The 20,756-nt window shown below is 42.1% G+C and overlaps 1 protein-coding gene across 1 annotated transcript in view; it reads left to right on the top strand.

The window, feature by feature from the left end:
- The first annotated feature begins 213 nt into the window (after nt 1-213).
- The window catches only part of LOC126188737 (uncharacterized), a 181,311-nt gene continuing 160,768 nt past the window's right edge, over nt 214-20,756 (top strand). The window contains exon 1 of the mRNA XM_049930345.1: nt 214-372. Within this exon, the coding sequence (XP_049786302.1) occupies nt 214-372 (159 nt within the window). The remainder of the gene's footprint in view (nt 373-20,756) is intronic.

Below are 20,756 nucleotides of genomic sequence, written 5' to 3'. Positions count from 1 at the left end.
GCCGCGCGCGCACGACTAGCTCGTAAAAGACACGGCGGAAGTAAAACAGTGGTCCCAGGGGTCGGGGAGAGCGCCGGAATTAGTGCTCCTCCCGGGGCGGGCGCGGGAAGCAATAGCGACCCCGCGGCCAGGGGGCGCCGCACACGCGCTGCGCCGAGGCGGCCACGAAAATTCAGTTTCCGCGTCTGCGGGGGAGCCGCAGGGCGCTGCGAAATGAGGACGCACCGCCCGCTGCCGCAGCCACCGGCCGGAAGCAATATCCGGAAGATCGGCGCGCAGCGGCACAGGGAAACCGTCACCCCCTTAGCCTGCAAGCTACGCGTCTTGCTGCGCTCTTGTTACTTCTTGCCTTCAGACAGAGCCTGGCTAAAGGTCAGGCTGCGCCTATTTGCTTTCAGCGGTTTTTGTTACTGCAACATTTTTTCCGCCTTGCGACCAAGTACTTACGATGGTAAATTGGTACCCATCTGTTCCTCACTCCTGATATACACATCTCGTGTGTCGTCTCTCTCTCTCTCTCTCTCTCTCTCTTCTTTGGTGTTAAAGTGTTTCGATTTTAATGTAAGATGTGACCGGGATTGTTTGGAAAAAGGTAAAGGATATTTAATATCTACACCTACATCTATATGGAGACTCTGCAAATCACATTTAAGTGCCTGGCAGAGGGTTCATCGAACCACCTTCACAATTCTCTATTATTCCAACCTCGTATAGCGCGCGGAAAGAACGAATACCTATATCTTTCCGTGCGAGCTCTGATTTCCCTTATTTTATCATGGCGATCGTTTCTCCATATGTACGTCGGCGTCAACAAAATATTTTCGCATTCAGAGGAGAAAGTTGGTGATTGGAATTTCGTGAAAAGGTTCCTCCGCAACGAAAATCGCCTTTGTTTTAATTATGTCCATCCCAAATCCTGTACCATTTCAGTGACACACTCTCTCATTTTTCGCGATAATACAAAACGTGCTGCCCTTCTTTGAACTTTTTCGATGTACTCCGTCAATCGTGTCTGGTAAGGATCCCACACTGCGAAGCAGTATTCTAAAAGAGGACGAACAAGCATAGTGTATTCATTACGGTATATTGATAATTTTTGCTTTATGGGCCGTCTGACAGCAACTGAATGAAATACAATTTCATGCCATATGCGTTTCGCCTTCATTTTCTGCAAGGCATCTTCAGTGGCAGGTTGTGTGGACTGTTTTCTACATATTACGCTCCTGTTGTATTTTTGGTGTTGTTCTTCTTCTTATAAATGCCAATTAGCGGTTTTTTTCTACATTTCACAGCACTATGAACTGAACACTTGTTTTGATGCAATGTTTTGCTTTGCAGAAAATAAAGGCGAAACGCATATGGCATGAAATTGTGCTTCATTCAGTTGCTGTCAGACGGTCCATAAAGTAAAAATTATCAATATACCGTAATATTACACGCAACTGAGGAAGACAGGACTACAAAAGTTGAAGATGTTAGTGTAGGCAGTAAGTGTCCTGCCAATAAAACGCAGTCTTTGGTTAGCCTTCCCCTCACCATTTTCTGTGCGTTTCTTCCAATTTAAGTTGTTCGTAATTGTAATACCTAGATATTTAGTTGAATTTACGGCTTTTAGATTAGACTGATTTATCGTGTAACCGATGTTTAACGAGTTCCTTTTAGCACTCATGTGGATTACCTCACACTTTTCTTTATTCAGGGTCAACTGCTACTCTTCGCACCATTCCGATATTTCATCTAAATCGTTTTCCAGTTTGTTTTGATCTTCTGATGACTTTATTAATCGATAAACGACAGCGTCATCTGCAAACAACTGAAGACGGCTGCTTAGATTGTCCCCCAAATCGTTTGTTTAGATAAGGAACACCAAAGGGCCTATAACACTACCTTGGGGAACGCCAGAAATCAGTTCTGTTTTAGTCGATGACTTTCCGTCAATTACTACGAACTGTAACCTGTCTGACAGGAAATCACAAATCCAGTCACATAGCTGAGACGATATTCCATAAGCACGCAATTTCACTACAAAGCCGCTTGTATGGTACAGTGTCAAAAGCTTTCTGGAAATCCAGAAATACGGAATCAATTTGAAATCCCTTGTCAATAGCACTCAACACATCGTGCGGTAATACAGCTAGTTGTGTTCCACAAGAACGATGTTCTCTAAATCCCTGTTGACTGCGTGTCAATAGACAGTTTTCTTCGAGGTAATTCATAATGTTCGAACACAACGTATGTTCCAGAATTCCGCTGCATATCGACGTTAATGATATGGGAGTATAATTTAGTGGATTATTCCTACTACCTTTCTTGAATATTGATGTGACCTGTGCAACCTTCTGCTGTTGGTGTCGCGTGTATTTTGAACGCTCGTAAATGCGGCTTACATATACACCGACGATAATCAGAGTTGCCACACAGGCAAAAATATTAATAACAATTGCTACAGTTTTATTTAAAATGCTTTAATTACGTTATCGAACTCGCTGCTAGCTCAAAGACAATCAGACGTAGCATGAAACAATTTCTGTTATTGCCCGATAAATTGTTGCGAAGAGGATTTGTACTCGCGATAAATCATATCTTTTATATCACACTGGCTTCAGTTTCGTTAAACATTTACTTGACAGAAATAAGTTTAATTGAAAACTCAAAGATATGGTGAAGCACACCTAAGCCTTGTTGCCTATTGCAGTTAAATTATTTATGCAATTTCGTAAAAATTTTGATAAAATGAACTTTCTAAATATTAATGTTTGAAAACTATTAACAGTATTAGAAGTAATTATTGTGTTAACTTGAGGGTGATGCCCAGTATTTAATATTTTGATTAAATTCCACATAAAGGCCGCCTGTGTGCCCTTACGATAAAAGAAGGCCAGATGGGCAATCTTCTACAAAACTCACTTTAAATATGTATTTTCACTTAAACATTTCCGAAGAGATGGAGAGGTTTTGATTAAGAACAGAAGCTACAGAATGTATGTGCATCAAACGCTCAGTGCGTCAGAACAGCTAAGCGACTTAATTCTTCAACAGCAGAGGCAACAGTAGAATTAGATCTTTGAACCACGTTTTTTTAACATTAACGAGATAGGATTTCCATGGTTACAAAGAATGTCTTTATATAGTATAGTTATTCTTTGATACTAAACTAATATTTTATTAACATTTTCAACACAAAAAGTATCATATTAACGAGTTGTAGATTTTATAATTATCTGTCGAATTAGGTTCGGTTTCTGTCGACAGAAACACACTCAGTTATCTACTATCTTTATACTTCACGTTTACACGTCTGGTATAAGTTTAGTCCAATTTTTATAGGACTTTCCAGGAGACGTCAAACTGGCCTTAAAAACTACGCAGCATCAAGGCGGCATGCACAGATGATCCTATCGGAGCACAAAAAAGGTTAATATTCCACAGAGCCAGTCTAGAGGTCAAGCTTCGCCTATTTGTTTTCAGCGGTTCTTGTTACTTCAACATTTTGTCAGTGATGCGACCAAGTACTTACGACAGTAAATTGGTACACATCAGTTTCTCATTCCCTATATACTCTTCTGGCTATTAAAACTGCAACATCATCAAGGCGGAATCTACTAGCGGAAATGATCTTATCGGAGAATAAAAAGGGCTAACGCGCTCCTGTTTTAAAAGACTCACTGTAAAGCGGGCCGCCAGCTGCCTCATTCTACATTCATCACCTTTAAAATGTTCCCAAAAGACTTGGCATGCGAACATAGTCGCGCTCTTTCTAACACACAACTCACCTCTCACTCCCATTACCTCTCCTAAATGTAACTCGCTCACGCCTACTAGTCCCTCTCTGCAACTTGTTCATTCTTACTCACTCATTCAGCCCAACGCATTGTCATTATCTCTGTGTCTCTCCGTCACTGTCTCCTGCCTTACAGCCACAGACTTCTTGGTTGTGTCCTACTGCTACTACTACTACAGTGCCCTCTCACTGTTGCTGTCTCCCTGTTGCTCTCTCTTATTGCTACTGTCTCATTCATTCATTCCCACTGGTACTGTCTCTTCTGTCACTGTCTCTCTCAACCTTGTTGTCATTTTATCACAGACCGTCTCTCATTATCATTGCCTCTCATCCCCATCCACCCTACTTGCCCATTCTCACTCACTCATCCAGCCCAACTCATTAACACCTTCTGCCTCTCTGTCACTGACTCCTATCTCATAGCCACAGTCGTCTTGTTTCTATTCTCCTACTACTGTCTCCCTCTTGCTCTCTCTTACTGCTATTCTCACTCATTCCTTCCCACTGCTGCTGTCTCTTCTGCACTATATCTCCTCCTCATTGTCAGTGTATCCATAGACTGTGTCTCTCATTGCACTGGCTCTGATTCATTTCCACTTTCTCTTTCTCTTTATTTCTCTCACACTGGCACTATCTCCTTCACTCTTCTCCCAGCACTGTTCCATCAGTGTCAGCTGTTTCCCACTGTCACTATGTCCCTCTCTTTTCTCTCAGGCTGCCATTGTCTCCTTCGCACTCTCTATACACCATCGTCTACTATCTTCCAGTATTCATTACTTTTCCGTCTGTTTCCCACTACCACTCTCATATCCTCTCTCACCATAAAGAAGCACGAACATCTCTGCATCCGAAAAATTTTGAGAAATTTTTTAAAGGTGCTGAGAAAGGCAGAATGAGGCACGTGAACTCCATTTTCCAGTCATTCTTTTAAAAAGGAGCATATTAGCCTTTTTTGTCCTTCAATGGGAACATTTTTCCGCTGGTTCTCTTCTTTTCCCCGCTACAGCAGGGAATATCACTCATATGAAAAGAACTTTATGGGTGATTGAAAATTTTATAGTTTACAGACACTTTTACAGCACATTTATCCATGTGCCGTCACGTTAAATATTAAGTTTTCGTCTCACACTAGATATTACGTCCGTATTTTACTTGTACAATTAGGGTGAAACTTTGAACCTCGGAAACGTATAAATATGTCAACAAAATTTTCAAAGCTGTTCGAATCGGAATCTTAGGACTATATAGTAAAAATTTCATCTTGGAGTCTGCGCCTCGGTTTTTGTACCCAAAAACGTGTTTTTCGGGTTTTCTCGGGTACCGTCCATAAACTAAATGGTGAATCCATTAACATTTCAGTGCAAGCATACAAAGTAAGTAGAAGTAACGCCATATCACTGTCTGACAAAAAGAAGCACCCAGAAGGAATGCTCGGATTGCAAAGTAACTTCGTACATAAGATATAGCATTGGTCTGTCGGAGAAATGTCAGCCAAACAATCCCGAAGAGCCAAGGGCAGATCTGTACAAGAACTACCGTACAAGAACTACCGCACAATCTATTTAACTGCCCATTCATTCAAATTGCTGATACGACAAATATTCAAAAGACTGGAAAAGAAAATTGAGGACGTGTTCTATGACGATCAGTTTGGCCTCCAGAAAGGCAAAGGCTCCAAAGTGGCTGTTCTGACGTTGAGATTGATAATGGAAGCAAGACTTAAGAAAAATCAACACATGTTTATAGGATTTGTTTCCCTGTAATAAGCTTCTGACAGTGCAAAGTGGTGCAAGATGTTCTAAGTTCTGAGAAAACTAGGAGTAAGCTATAGGGGAAAATGAATAATCTGCCTACATTAATATTAAAATTGTAACCCCGCGCGTCTGTCTGTCTGTTTGAAAATACTAATCTCCAAAACTACTAGACAAATTTTCAAGGGATTTTCACATGTAACTTGAGAGTAGCTTCGGATAAAGTATCGGCTTTATCTCATCAAAGTCGGAACTTGGAGAAAAAATATATCATAATTTAAAATTTTATCTAAAATCATCTGGTCAGGTTAGCAGCTCGGATGCTTAGTCATCATTGTGTAGCACACCAAAGCACCAATAGATGGTGCTGTTAGTTTTGTAGTTCTCCAAAGAACAAGTAAACGGTGTTAATATTTTTTTTTTTTTTTTTTTTTTTTTTTAACACAGTGATAGATGCAGTTTCAGAACTTTACGTCAGTGACAGAATTAAGGACCACAATCTTATCTTTATGAATACTAGCTAACAACCAATTTACTCGGCTAGTATATACAGATATTCTGATTTTTTTGTGTATTAAAAATTTAAATGACATTGCTTGCTTCTTTCTATAGATTTCATTTGTAATCGTTACTAGGAAAAAGAATTTGTTGACTTCGCTTTTTTGTGATTTGGATGCCTGCTCATTACGGTTTTATTTAGTCTTGTTTAGGAATAAAAATGCATAGAAAACGATCGAGTCTTTCTGAATGCACCAGAACGCCCAAAAGGCTGAGGACTATGCGGTCTCGAGAATCCAATGAAGATTGTGGGGCGAGACTTGCTGTGGCTCGAGAACATCAAGCTTTTACTCACTCTTTGGAAACTCCTCCCAAAAGCGAGGCGTGACATAACTCTGATGGAGAGCTTCATGCATTATCTCGCTCCTCAGAACTCTTCACTCACAGAGGCTTAAAGTTACTTCTCTCCAATGTAACATCACAGAAACGGGAATTTTGATAGGAAGTGTAGCAGGTAATCGTGTTTTTATACTCCAAATCCCGTTTATTCCTAACAATTCATCATTTCTATATACACGTGTACAATTCCTGGTGAGTTTATGCTATGCCATGACCGTAAACAAAGCACAAAGCCATATGCTGCGTGTTGCGAATACGGACTTAAGTTCAGTTACTTTTCGTACTGCCAACTGTATGGTGGCTGTCTCCCATATTAGTGAAGCAAACAAGCCCTTCATTCATGTTCCCAACCGTACTACTTCAAACATTGTCTATAAAGGAGCTTTATAAGTAAAAAATAAATTCCACACATACGAAGTCTCGGGCACAGCGATAAATAAATACTGAGGCTTAGCTGGGTCTCTCAGCTACTGTATAATACGTACAAGAACCAGCAGGAAAGAATCATCTGGTCAGGTTAGTAGTTCGGATGCTTAGTCATCATGGTGTGAGACACCAAAGGACCAATAGATGATGCTGAATTTCTTGGATTAAAAAGGATGTAAGCCAGGGCTACAGTTGTCTGCCTCTACTGTTCGATCTCTACATCGAAGAAACAATGACAGTATAAAAGCGACATTCAAGGGTGGGACTAAAATTCGTGATGAAAAGATATCAAGGATAACATTTGCTAATTGTAGCGCTATTCTCATTGAAAATGAATCATAATTACAGAACTTGCTGAGTGAAACGAACAGTCTAATCAGTACAGAATATGAACAGAGAGTAAACCAGAGAAAGACAAAAGTATTAAGAAGTAGCAGAAATGAATTAAGGATAAATTTAACATCACATTTGGGGACCACGATTTGGACGAATTTAAGGAATTCTCTTACCTTGCAAGAAAAATAACTCATTATGGACGAAGCAAGGAGGACGTGAAAAGCAGACTTGCACATGCAGACAGTGCATTTCTGACCAAGAGAAGCCTGGTAGCATCAAATATCGGTCTTAATCTAAGAAATTGCGCAGTATGTGCTTTTGGAGCACGGCATTGTATGGTAGTGAATCCAAGGACTGTGGGAAAACAGGAAAAGAACGGAATCGAAGAATTTGAGATGTACTGCCACAGAAGAATGTTGAGAATTAGGAGGGCTGATTAGGTAAGGGCTAACGAGACTCTCGGCAGAATCGTCGACGAAATCTGACAGGAAGAAGGGACAGGATGATAGGACATCTGTTAAGACATCAGGGAATAATTTCCATGGTACTATCGGGATCTGTATAGATAAAGCTATAGGGAAAGCCGATAACAGCTGAAAGCTCACGATGTGTGACCATGAATTCCTGACGTACAATTTACAAAAACAATAAGTGAAGAAATATCATCTGGATCACAATTTATTATATTAACGATGACCATGCGGCACCAGAGCTGAAGATGATCTGCAGTGTAATTGATAGTCGTTTACAGAAGAAACTGTGATGCAGCCGGAGTTTCTTCATTTATTGTAACAACTGCTACCACAGTTCCCAAGACATAGCGTTATTCACGAAATTTACAGGAAGATATAGATAAGTTTCAGTTACAAAAAGCACAGAAAATACATGTAAGTGATAATAATTATGTTATGAAGAAGATATACGTAATAGTAGGGCGCCCAAGGAGGAGTGTACAATGTAAACGCCGTGAATTATTAGTCGGGAGTCCAACGAGTTACGATACAGATGCAGGACTAAGCGATCAGCAGTTACTTGCAAACCAACAACCGTAAAGCGCCGAACTGCAGCCTTAGTTTGTCTGATACTTAGCACAAGGAATAAGGGTAACTGCTGACGATACTTGAGCCACGAAACATGCACTAGCTCTGCAGCGTTGCCCCACGTGGTGGCTTGATTAAGTCTTTAGTGACTGCATGTTGGTATCGCAAGAAAGAGAGGTGAGCTGATGATCTTCCGCAATACGCGTAGTAGTAATGCAAGTTACCAGTTCTAAAATGTGGCCAATCTCGTAACAGGCTCGGGACAGCTCTTCGCTTTGTAACGACCACTGGAAGTCCACTATTGACAAGGAATTAACCTTCACTCAGCGGGAGTCGAAGTCGCCTTTCCGGTTTACAGACAAAAGCGAAGAGGGCATGAAATCTTATCTCAGGTCTGAAAGAAGTCTCAGATCTTCAGATATCGTTTGTTAGAGGAGTGACTAGACATCGATAAGACAACGTGAACTGTAGAGGGTTAAAGTTGCAAAGACGTTCCCCCTTGCACTCTTCATCACTAGACACAAACCTCCTGCTTTGTCATCTTCACTGTTTCCTTGTAAATACAATTATCCTCGTATCGTCACTTTTGTCATCATTTTCACAAACTATTATTTTTATTTTTAAGCGTGGTACCTGTTCTTCCGGACATGTCCGAGAGAACAGATACCACACATATAAGTGAATGCGCCTTGACGCCAATTAATGATCATTCAGTGCAGATTCACTCTTCGCCCCATCGCTTGTAGGATTTAACGTGAGGCTGCGAGCAAGGGGCGCTACGTCGGTAGTATGCGATAAGACACGAATTTGGGTTGGACGTGAAGCGTGCTCAGGTAGCCGGAGCAGTTAAGGCGACCGTTCGCGTAAAGCGGGAAATACGTGTTCGAATACCGGTCTGCCACCAATTTTCACTTGTCACCATTGAATTTAATTCAATGCCCGATTGTAGCTAATGCCGGAATTTAAATTCGTCATAATGTTTTTATTACTGCTGCAACTGAATTTTAAGAAATTCTTAGTCTGCCTTACGCCTGTTGCCATGTGTAGGTAAAGTAAGTCTCTTTTAGGATAAAGCCGGAAGGCAGGTTCCATTGCCTAAAAAGTATCTCCAGTAGTCTGAAAAATTTTAAGTAAGCATTCGCAAGATTGATTCTAACACACCACATGGAGCACGTACTACTCTAACATGTCATGAAGAAAAACAAACCATTCGAAAAAGTAATGTGGAAAATTTCATAGACTTAACAATTCGTATAAAAACATGGAATCAATACAAAATAAAATACAGCAGTTTGAAGTTGAGCTCGAGTCTTTGAACTGCACAGTAGTTTATGTCGAAAATTGGCGACTGCTGGTCCATACGCCACAAGCACCCACCGGCGTATAAAGTCTGATTGTCTAGTACGTTATCAGGTGCCTCCCTGCAACTCTTGATATGCCGATAAAATCAGCGTGGAGAAATCAGATCTGGTTGTGCATCATCTCGAAAAGCGACCAGATGCCGTAGCGCCACTGCAGACGACGCTGGGCAGTTGAAGTCACTCCGTGAAGAGAGAGCCCCGTGTACCTGGGCAGGCGCTAAACCGTGATGTCACCACGTGGCTAAGTGCTGGCTTCCGATTACCGAGTCGGCATATGCGCGCGCACGTAGCGCTTTGAGCTTGCCTCACAGAAGATGCTACGGGAACTTTTCAAACAAGTATTTTACGCGTGTGTGTGTGTGTGTGTGTGTGTGTGTGTGTCTGTGTGTGTGTGTGTGTGTCTGTGTGGCCAATGTTGCGCCATACGACGAAGTGCGTTTACAGCCGGTTCGGGGCATCAGGCATACAGTAAACCGAGGTAACCACGTTCTAACAAATCTGCGGTGAAGTATTCTCTAGATCCAGCTTTAAACGTAACCGTAGCACTCTCTTTCAAAATATATGACCTGATAGGCTGGATAGCGCTGCGCTTTTCTAAATTTTTGTAAAGACTCTAAAATTGCGTTCACTTTTTACTGCAAATGAAGTCAATAATGTTCAAAGACGTGGATTGCTATTTCCGATTACTTTTTTTTATTTTTGCAATAAAGGACTAATTCTCGTCATTATCACCTCTCATATTTTTCGTGTTGCGGATGGGGCTATATGAACGCTGTTCAAGTAATCTAAATCGTTAGAATATTAATATGACAACTACGGGCTGTTTTTGTTGCTTATGCGAGTATTTTTAGTCATTCTTCGTGAGTTGCTGCTTCACGATCATCTAATTTGTAGGTAAGATAAATAATTGTCATTTGTATCTGGACTTTAATTTTCTTTTTTATGGCCGGACGCGGTGGTCTAGCGGTTCTAGGCGCTCAGTCCGGAACCGGGGGACTGCTACGGTCGCACGTTCGAATCCTGCCTCGGGCATGGATGTGTGTGATGTCCTTAGGTTAGTTAGGTTTCAGTAGTTCTGAGTTCTAGGGGACTGATGACCACAGATGTTAAGTCCCATAGTGCTCAGAGCCATTTTTTTCTTTTTTATGAAATAGGTTTCAGGAAAGGAGGATCCTGCTTTGATAGTATTTTTAGTCTAAAACAACGGGTAGAGAAATGAAAACGTTTAGCTTAAGACTGGTCTACACGTAACGTTTTGTCGTCAGTCTTGCATGGTCATGAAAGGCTGACGATAATACACACAAATCGCGCAGCTACACTATTCACAATTACGCTCAGTCTCTTGATCAGTCGTTCCGAAATAGTCAAGGAAGATGAACTGTTGGCGATGACGGGTGCGTCATGTGCTCTTAACCTGAAGAAGAAAACAAAGCCTACACGTAGTCTCCGATGGTACCAGGATTGGTTATTGGACAGACAGACATTCCCCCGTTGTATTTTCAACGACGACTACGGCAGGAATCAGAAGATTGGCGTAATTATCTATATAAGAACATAGAACGGTACTGTAAACTGTCAAAGCTTGTGACCCTAAAAACTGAAAAAGAAGCTAGTGTCATGAGGGCGGCTGTCAGACTTCACGAAAGACTCACCGCAACGTTATGGGTTTTAGCGACTGGCAAGAGCTACAAGGACCTCAAAGTTTTGCATGAGGGACTGAATAAATAATAGTTGTTGGCCACAAATATTTTAAGCGGTTTTTATTATTCAGGATGTTATATGTTAGACCGTGATCTTCGACACTCAAGAAGGAAACTAAATCAAAATACCACAAAGAACGTTTTTAAACTTCTTCCGTTCCAGCTCAAGATCTCACAAACACTTTTATTTTCACACTCTCTTTGCTGTAACACGTTCGAAATGAGTTGATCTTTTTGATGACCAACTTTTTTCTTGCTTCACTATTCTCTTCTTTGTCCTTACTAACCATAGTGGCGTATGTCTGGTTTTTCTTGTCTCTGTTACTGTAACCATTAAATTTTACTTGCCAGAGTTAACTTTGGTACAGCTCTATGAACTCCGTGAAGAATTCGCGAGTTCACTTTCGCAAATCTACCATTTTCTTTGGCCACTACATACATTAAAATGACAGCTGGAACATCTAGTGTAACCGATAGTAAACTGGCAGCGGAACTAAGTTTCAACGATAAGACTGACGTGCATCTACATTCATGACTTGTCAACAGTCTTGCATGTACACAATGCTCCAGTCTATCAGTCTTGTCGACTTTGTCAAACTTCATTCTGTTCATGTAAGACTCCCAAACTTCCATCCACACGTAACGTTTTATTTGACTAATCTCGCATGATCCTGCAAGACTGACCACAAAACGTTGCGTGTGGCTCAGGCTTTATAAATGCACTTAGTGTTTGTAGATTATGAAAAAGCTGACCGAGTCAGTTCACACCTGCTGTGGTAGATTATGAAAAAAGAGGCTTCCCAGCTCATCTAACTAACTTATAAGAGTTCTTTACAAAGAAACGGGAATCATAATCGAAGATGAAGATGACTTGTCTAAACAATTAACAATGACACATGGAGTAAAACAAGGATGTAACATATCTCCAACATGATGTTATATGCATATATGACCTAGTCAAGACTTGGAAACAAAATATCACCTACAGCATCAATATCAATGGGAACCAATATTTTAACAATCTACTATACGCACACAACCAAATAATAATTGAAGCAAATGAAGATAATCTTCAGAGTCATATGTCACCTTAACTCGTTGGCTTTTAAATACAACAGGAACATCTCCACTAACAAAACAAAGGTTAAGATCTGAAATTATAATGCATAATGTAATACTGGAACAGGTAACCCACTTTCGGTATCTAGGCTGCAACATAGGAAAAAATTTCGACATTGAAACTGATAAGATCCTAAAATTTAACACAGTCTGTCGAACAATTAGACAGATGAAGTTTCACAAAGTCATGGCAGGGTCTACTAAGCTCCATGGCTCTTTTACATCATGGTGCCAACGCAAAATGCTATTAGTAGGATCCAAGCCGCGGAAACGAAGTTTCTCCGTCGTGGTAAAGGGTGCATCAGACAAGACCGCTTCGGAAATGAAGACATTAGAAATGAATTAGAAGTTAATCCAGTGCACAATATAACAGACCTAAACAGGACTAGATGGTGCAAACTTGTAGACATAGTGCATCAAAACATATTTCCAAAACAAATTCTTGAGAACAAACCGAGAAAGACTGAAACAGACGGCTGGAGCTTGCTGCCCCGAGCATATGAAATCACCTAATTCACGAAGGGAGAAGAATCAGATATTTTCGGAATAATTCTACGATGAAACGATTATTATTGTAATCATTTGTTTAATTAAGACTAGCTTACATAGCTATAAATACAGGATCCAGGCACATTAACGTGACCACTGCCTATGTTGCCAAAATATGGCAGAATGGCTCCATCTAAAACCAGCACCGGGGCAGCTGTGGTGCACCGCCGGTCAAAGACGACAGGGGCGAAAGACGGCTGCGGAGCTGTGTACGGGCGAATAGACATGCAATTGTTAAGCAACTGATCGCCTAGACGAATCAAAAGACTGCAAATAGTGTCTTCTCAAAGAACGTTCAGCGAACATTGCTGCGTATGGGCATTTGCAGCAGACACCTGGTTCTTGCAGCTGTTCATCGGTGGCGAAAACTGGAATTTTCACACAAATACCGCAATAGAGATCCACTAAGAGTCGAAAGGTGGCCTTTTTCAGAAGAATCGGACAGAAAGCAAATAGCCTGCAGCAATCGTAGGAAGGGTCCAGGCCGCAGGAGGAAGCATTATGGTCTGGGGATTGTTTTCGCGGCATTCCCTAGGTGATCTCATCATTCTGGAAGGGACAATGGATCAACACAAGTATCCATCTATTCTTGGGGACCATGTCATCCGCTACAGATGGATAACAGCAGGTATTAAGAAATCCTCCCAAACACTTAAACACCTCAGTTCCATGAGAAAGAGTCGCAATGATCCAGAATTCTTAAATTTCTATCATAGGTACAAAAATATCTATAGAACGGTGCTGATTGCTGCAAAAAAGTCATTTAATGACAAAATAATGATAATGCAGACAATAAAAGCAAAGCAGTCTAGGATGTTTTAAAAAGGGAAACGGGGACAGGCAAAGAAACGCAGAATAACATACTGCTAAGGCAGGGGGATAAGGTAATAAATGATCCACAACATTTAGCAAATTATGTAAATGAGCATTTTTCGAGTATTGCAGCGACGTTACAGCAAAAATTCCCCAAAACAAATATAACACATGTAAATAATGTTGCACTAAATACAATGATGTTACTTCCAACCACAGAGAATGAAGTCAATAAAACTGTCAGTAGACGTAGATGAAGTACGAATGTGTGTACTGAAACAATGCATAGAGATTATACAAGAACCATTAACAAATATAATAAATGTACCTTTGCTTAAAAAAGGTAATGCAGAAGACATAGAAAATTACCAGGCAATTTCCCTGCTGCACCATTGTCAAAAATAATAGACGCGATTATGAAAGGCAGATTAATGACTGATCTGAATAAATACAATCTTGAATTACCTGAATAAATACAATCTTTTAAGCGAATCACAGTTTGGTTTCCGAAGTGGCAAAAATACGGAGTCAGCCATAGTAGAATTCGAAAAAGTTGTACTTGACGCTCTTGACAAAGATGAGTGTGTCACAGGCATATTTTTGGATCTTTGTAAGGGTTTTGTACAGTTGACCACAAGATTCTTTTAAATAAATTAGAAGCATTAGGAATAAGAGGGGTAGCTAATGACTGGTTTCGATCATACCTAGCAGATAGGTTACAAAGAATAGAGATAACACATACTTCAAATAGATCTAAACATTTAGTGAAACACTTAGCAGAACCAAAATATATTAATATAGGGGTTCTGCAAGGTAGCATATTAGGACTAATATTATTCCTAATATACATCAATGACTTTTCCAGTAGTGTTACTCATGGTGAAAATATTCTCTTTGCTGGTGACAGCAATATTACAGTCACTGAGAAATATTACAGTCTGAGAAAAGAAGAGAACTCCTTGCAGAGATAGCAAATGAAGCACTCAAAGAAGTTTACTATTGGTCAATAAGAAGTAAAGTGACATTGAACATAAAGAAAACTAATGCCATGAATTTCAGTTTGAAGAGGGGGAAATGACAATGTTAAATTAAATGTAGATGGCACCTCTACATACTGTGCAACAAATGCAAAATTTCTAGGAGTGAATATTGATTCTCAGTTGAAGTGGTGTGAACACACAAAGGCACTTGAAAACAGAATGTCATCACCATGTTATGCCCTTAGAATCCTATCATCAGTGTGTAACATGCAGTCTTTTAGTTATATACTATTCATGTGTACACTCAATTCTGAGCTATGGCGTTCTTTTTTGGGGAACACATGCACAATATATGAACACAGTTTTCAAACTCCATGAGAGAGCCATAAGAATCATAACCAAAAATGGTAGTCGAGCTCATTGTAAAGATCTGTTCAAAACACTGAGGATTTTAATTGCTCCGTGTGAATAGATTTACCATTCAGTTGCACACATAAAAAATAACATTGATAATTAGTGCACAAACAGTTCTGTCCATGGCCATGGAACAAGAGCTAGACTGAACTTACATTTGTACAGAAAAAATAAACATAAAACTCAAAACAGCATTTTCTACCAAGGAATAAAACTGTACAATAAATTACCAAAGGAGATAAAAGAAATTGCAAAAAAACACTTATCTAAAAAGGCAGCTAAAAAGTACCTATTATGCAATACATTTTATACATTAAAGGATTACTTAGACAAAACAGAGCAGGGGTTTGTTAAAAAAAATGTTATACAAATTGATAATAGCAATGATTATAAAACATCCAAAATTCCATGTAACACCTTCACACTGTGTTTTTTTCCTTCTTTTTTCCTTTTCCAAAAAAACTTACCATGAAGCTATGCATTGCACAATAATAACACATCTTCCTCATTCTTAGCTCGGCATCTCACTCACTGTAAAGGAATGCTGACTCAGTTTCTCAGGATAGCAAACGGAAAGTTATGGTACAGAAAATGTCACAGAGATCACCAGTGTTTGTGTGTGTAGTGAGTGAAGTGTTATGAAGTAATGTGTGTGTAGTGTATGCAGTGACTGATAGTGAGATATGAGTGAACAGTGTGGCATTACATTATTTAATAAGTTATTTGTAAAAAAAAGTATTGTAAACCAGGAGTAAATCTAATGATTGCCTCTTAACTGTAAGTCTGTAAATGTATGTGTATACGAATTAGCTTATTTTAAACTTGTCTAAACTGGTAAATACTTTCTCGGGCCTTTGTCCCGCTCCAATGCGGAGACGGCTTTGTTATGACGGATTTGGCAGTGTTAATGGCAGAGGGTGGCTGGATGCCCTTCCTGCCGCCACCCCGAACCCCCCGGGACGGAAGTAGTGTACCCCAGCTGTCTGCGACTTAAGTCAGGAAATAGTGCGAACGTTTGCAAATGCCTGTGAGCCGTGTAACTGAGGCGGAACTTGGGGACCAGCCCAGTATTCAACTAGTGGGATGTGGAAAACCGCCTAAAAACCACATCCAGGCTGGCCGGCATACCGGCCCTCGTCATTAATCCGCCGGGCGCATTCGATCCGGGGCCGGCGCGCCTACCCGAGTCCAGGAAGCAGCGCATTAGCCCTCTCAGCTACCCTGGAGGGTAAATACTTTGACATGTCCTATATTCTAGGAAAAAGAGATCTACGGATGAATAAAGCTACTACTACTACTACAAGTACACTCCTGGAAAATGAAATAAGAACACCGTGAATTCATTGTCCCAGGAAGGGGAAACTTTATTGACACATTCCTGGGGTCAGATACATCACATGATCACACTGATAGAACCACAGGCACAGAGACACAGGCAACAGAGCATGCACAATGTCGGCACTAGTACAGTGTATATCCACCTTTCGCAGCAATGCAGGCTGCTATTCTCCCATGGAGACGATCGTAGAGATGCTGGATGTAGTCCTGTGGAACGGCTTGCCATGCCATTTCCACCTGGCGCCTCAGTTGGACCAGCGTTCGTGCTGGACGTGCAGACCGCGTGAGACGACGCTTCATCCAGTCCCAAACATGCTCAATGGGGGACAGATCCGGAGATCTTGCTGGCCAGGGTAGTTGACTTACACCTTCTAGAGCACGTTGGGTGGCACGGGATACATGCGGACGTGCATTGTCCTGTTGGAACAGCAAGTTCCCTTGCCGGTCTAGGAATGGTAGAACGATGGGTTCGATGACGGTTTGGATGTACCGTGCACTATTCAGTGTCCCCTCGACGATCACCAATGGTGTACGGCCAGTGTAGGAGATCGCTCCCCACACCATGTGTGCCTCGGTCGTATGCAGTCCTGATTGTGGCGCTCACCTGCACGTCGCCAAACACGCATACGACCATCATTGGCACCAAGGCAGAAGCGACTCTCATCGCTGAAGACGACACGTCTCCATTCGTCCCTCCATTCACGCCTGTCGCGACACCACTGGAGGCGGGCTGCACGATGTTGGGGCGTGAGCGGAAGACGGCCTAACGGTGTGCGGGACCGTAGCCCAGCTTCATGGAGACGGTTGCGAATGGTCCTCGCCGATACCCCAGGAGCAACAGTGTCCCTAATTGGCTGGGAAGTGGCGGTGCGGTCCCCTACGGCACTGCGTAGGATCCTACGGTCTTGGCGTGCATCCGTGCGTCGCTGCGGTTCGGTCCCAGGTCGACGGGCACGTGCACCTTCCGCCGACCACTGGCGACAACTTCGATGTACTGTGGAGGCCTCACGCCCCACGTGTTGAGCAATTCGGCGGTACGTCCACCCGGCCTCCCGCATGCCCACTATACGCCCTCGCTCAAAGTCCGTCAACTGCACATACGGTTCACGTCCACGCTGTCGCGGCATGCTACCAGTGTTAAAGACTGCGATGGAGCTCCGTATGCCACGGCAAACTGGCTGACACTGACGGCGGCGGTGCACAAATGCTGCGCAGCTAGCGCCATTCGACGGCCAACACCGCGGTTCCTGGTGTGTCCGCTGTGCCGTGCGTGTGATCATTGCTTGTACAGCCCTCTCGCAGTGTCCGGAGCAAGTATGGTGGGTCTGACACACCGGTGTCAATGAGTTCTTTTTTCCATTTCCAGGAGTGTAGTTTGTTTTTCCTCGTTACGCTGGCATCTCGCAGCAGCACAATGCAGTGCCACACAACTCGAGAGCACGACGATGAGTCGTGCCCTGGTTACCAACCTCCCCGGATTTAAACCCAACAGAGAGTCTGTGATGCCAGCTCGATAGGGCTGTTCGCGCCGTTGATCCTCAGCCGAGAAGCCTAGTCAGATGGTCACGGTACTGGAGTCGACATGGCTCCACTCCCCGTCGGTACCCACCACAATCTCACTGACACACTTCCTGCACGTCTCGCACAGGTCCGCACTGCAACAGATGGTTAATCGGGCTTTTGACAGGTGATACACATTAACTTGACTGGACAGAGTGATACGTGGCGCCGTTGGCGCCAGTCGCTTCTCTATGATCATTTAAAATCTCTGCGATCGACTCTGTATCGCGTGGCTGCGGTTTTCCTATTTGGTCGCTTTTCGGCTATTTCAGAGCACGACGTTGTGGGGAGAGGGCTGGTTTAGGTCGGTTGGTTGGCGCTCCGGAGTGCAATCTGGTTGTTGGCAGTCGCTATTTGCGCATGCTCTGTCTCTTTCTGTCACGTGTGCAGAGGGGCTGCGGGCGAAACGTGCGTGAGGTCGGCGAGTGTATGCTGCGTCTAGTGAGAGTGCGATGGTCTCGTCTGCGCTGCTAAACGGTGTGAACATGTAATAGTGGCTTTAGAATGTATCAGCCTGCAACCAGATACGCTACAGAATGAAACGGTGGGAATTATTCAGGTTCTTGAAGTCCTGCTGTATATATGTATATTGAATTTCGTGCTGTTTGCTGTTAATGGCCTTCCCGGTGTTTGGATGCCCGTGTTATCTGTTTCGTATTGACCACTAATCCACAACTTATTGAATAGTGGTTACCAGCGTGAATGAGGTTTGCCTGTTTGGGACCCACTTGAGATATGGGCAAGGAGTGTATATCTAAGTGCGTGTCTGTGCACTCCGAAATAACCATAGGTTCGATTTTCTGGCTTTCTGCTGGTATTTAGGTAATGTGTTCAGAGGTAAACAAGCAGAGGCTTAATGATGAAAAATTTGTTGTGTGCTAGAGTCCTGTCCTACTGTAACTGAGTGTGTTTATGGAATATATACAGAGTGGCACATATAAAACGGGCCCCAGCGCCGAAAGGAATATGAATGAAGAAAATCAACGTACATCGTCTCTTTCTTACATTTTATTGTACAGTTTCATTATTAACCATGTAATTAACAGTTTAAGTAACAGATTTATTTGTATTAGTTTAATAAGCATATTTTAGAAAGGAATTTAAAGTCTCTGTTCAGAATGTTCTCTGTCAACATCCAAGCAAAGTTGCACACGTCGAGGCATGTTAAGGAAAAAATGTTTCAGTACTCTTTGAGAAATGTTCGAAATTTGTTGCTTTTTAATGTGCCAAGTGTTCCGGGATTGTTGCTGTAGACTCTAGCCTTTAGAAATCCCCAGAGGTAAAAGTCACATGGTGACAAGTCGGGGAGGGGGGGTGGCCACAAATCCTTTCTAATGGTCCTCTCTTTTGTAAAATCAGTATGTATACGAGCTAAGGACGAATCCGACGTATGAGAAGTTACCCCATCCTGCTGGAAATATGCATAACATTTTTCGTTTGGAGTTAACAGAGCCGAAAATTCGCTGTAGAGTTGCAAGTAAACATGTGTGTTGACAGTTTCTTTGAAGAACAATGGCCCGATAATTCCGCACCATACACGAATTTTTAAATCGTGTAACGGCTTTTGCGGTATGCTATGGGGATTCTCTGTAGCCCAGTGTCTTGTTTTTTGTGAATTAACGTAATCCGACAGATGAAACAAAGCTTCATCCGTCGAAAAAAGGAGGAACGGATCAAGATGTCCCCCAGCGACTTTTTCCAGCAACCAATTACAGTAATGTGTCCGCTTCTTTTATTTGCTGAACAACAGTCACAAGGTAAGGTTTTATTTTTAAGCCATGAAGGATGCGTTGACATGGCCTGCGAGATATTCCACATTGCTGTGATAATCGTCTTGTGACTTGTAGGGACATCTTTCAATGTGTGCCGTCACTTTGCCACAATTTCAGGTATAGGTAGAGTCGGTGCCTTATTTCTCTTTGAATTAACAACCCTGCCTGTCGAACGCCACTTTCTAACTAGATCCTGAATCGTTGATTTTGCAGGAATATTACTTTCAGGAAACTTTCATGAAAAGTGTCACGAAGAACTTTAATGGATTCAGACCGCACATACTCATCAACAATGAAAACACGTTCTTCAATGGAGTGAGGAATGACAATGAAGTACTCGGTTTAAAACGACTACTTCCCGTATGAACTACTCACACGCTACTGCTGTTGGAAGGTGGCAAAGAAACTGACAAGCTAGTAATGCTACTGACGCGCGTTCGCATTCCGGTTCGGACCGGTTTTATATGCACCACTCTGTGTAATATAATTAATCGGCTCTTGGATTATGAGTTAGGTTATGAGGGCGCGATTTAGCACTATGACCAGCTTCTTATATGTTTGAGTATATTATCACTTCCTGCTCTGGCAGTAATAAGCCTGCCTGCACATATTATTAATGACAAAATTAGTTCAGATGTTTAAAGTGGTTAATTCTGAATGTGAATGGCTTATGGGTTCCTCGTGGCCGTATTCCTCTTTTGGAATTTTTTAAATGTATTAAGGATTGTATTACTCTGGATACTGCCCAGTTGCTGGTTGTTTCAGTGGTATAATCATCGGTGCGCGTCGTCCTTTGTAGCTGGTCGTTGAACTGGGTGACGACGCCTTGGCGGCGGCCCGTTTGAATTGTAACCGATAGCGCGGTCGCTGTGTTATCAGTAGACTCCAGTTCTTCGGCGAATTTAAGTTTAGTACTATA

The sequence above is a fragment of the Schistocerca cancellata genome, chromosome 5, assembly GCF_023864275.1.
Source record: "Schistocerca cancellata isolate TAMUIC-IGC-003103 chromosome 5, iqSchCanc2.1, whole genome shotgun sequence".
NCBI classification, from domain to species: domain Eukaryota; kingdom Metazoa; phylum Arthropoda; class Insecta; order Orthoptera; family Acrididae; genus Schistocerca; species Schistocerca cancellata.
The sequence above is the reverse complement of the archived record's forward strand: the minus strand, read 5'-3'. Positions and strand labels throughout refer to the sequence as shown.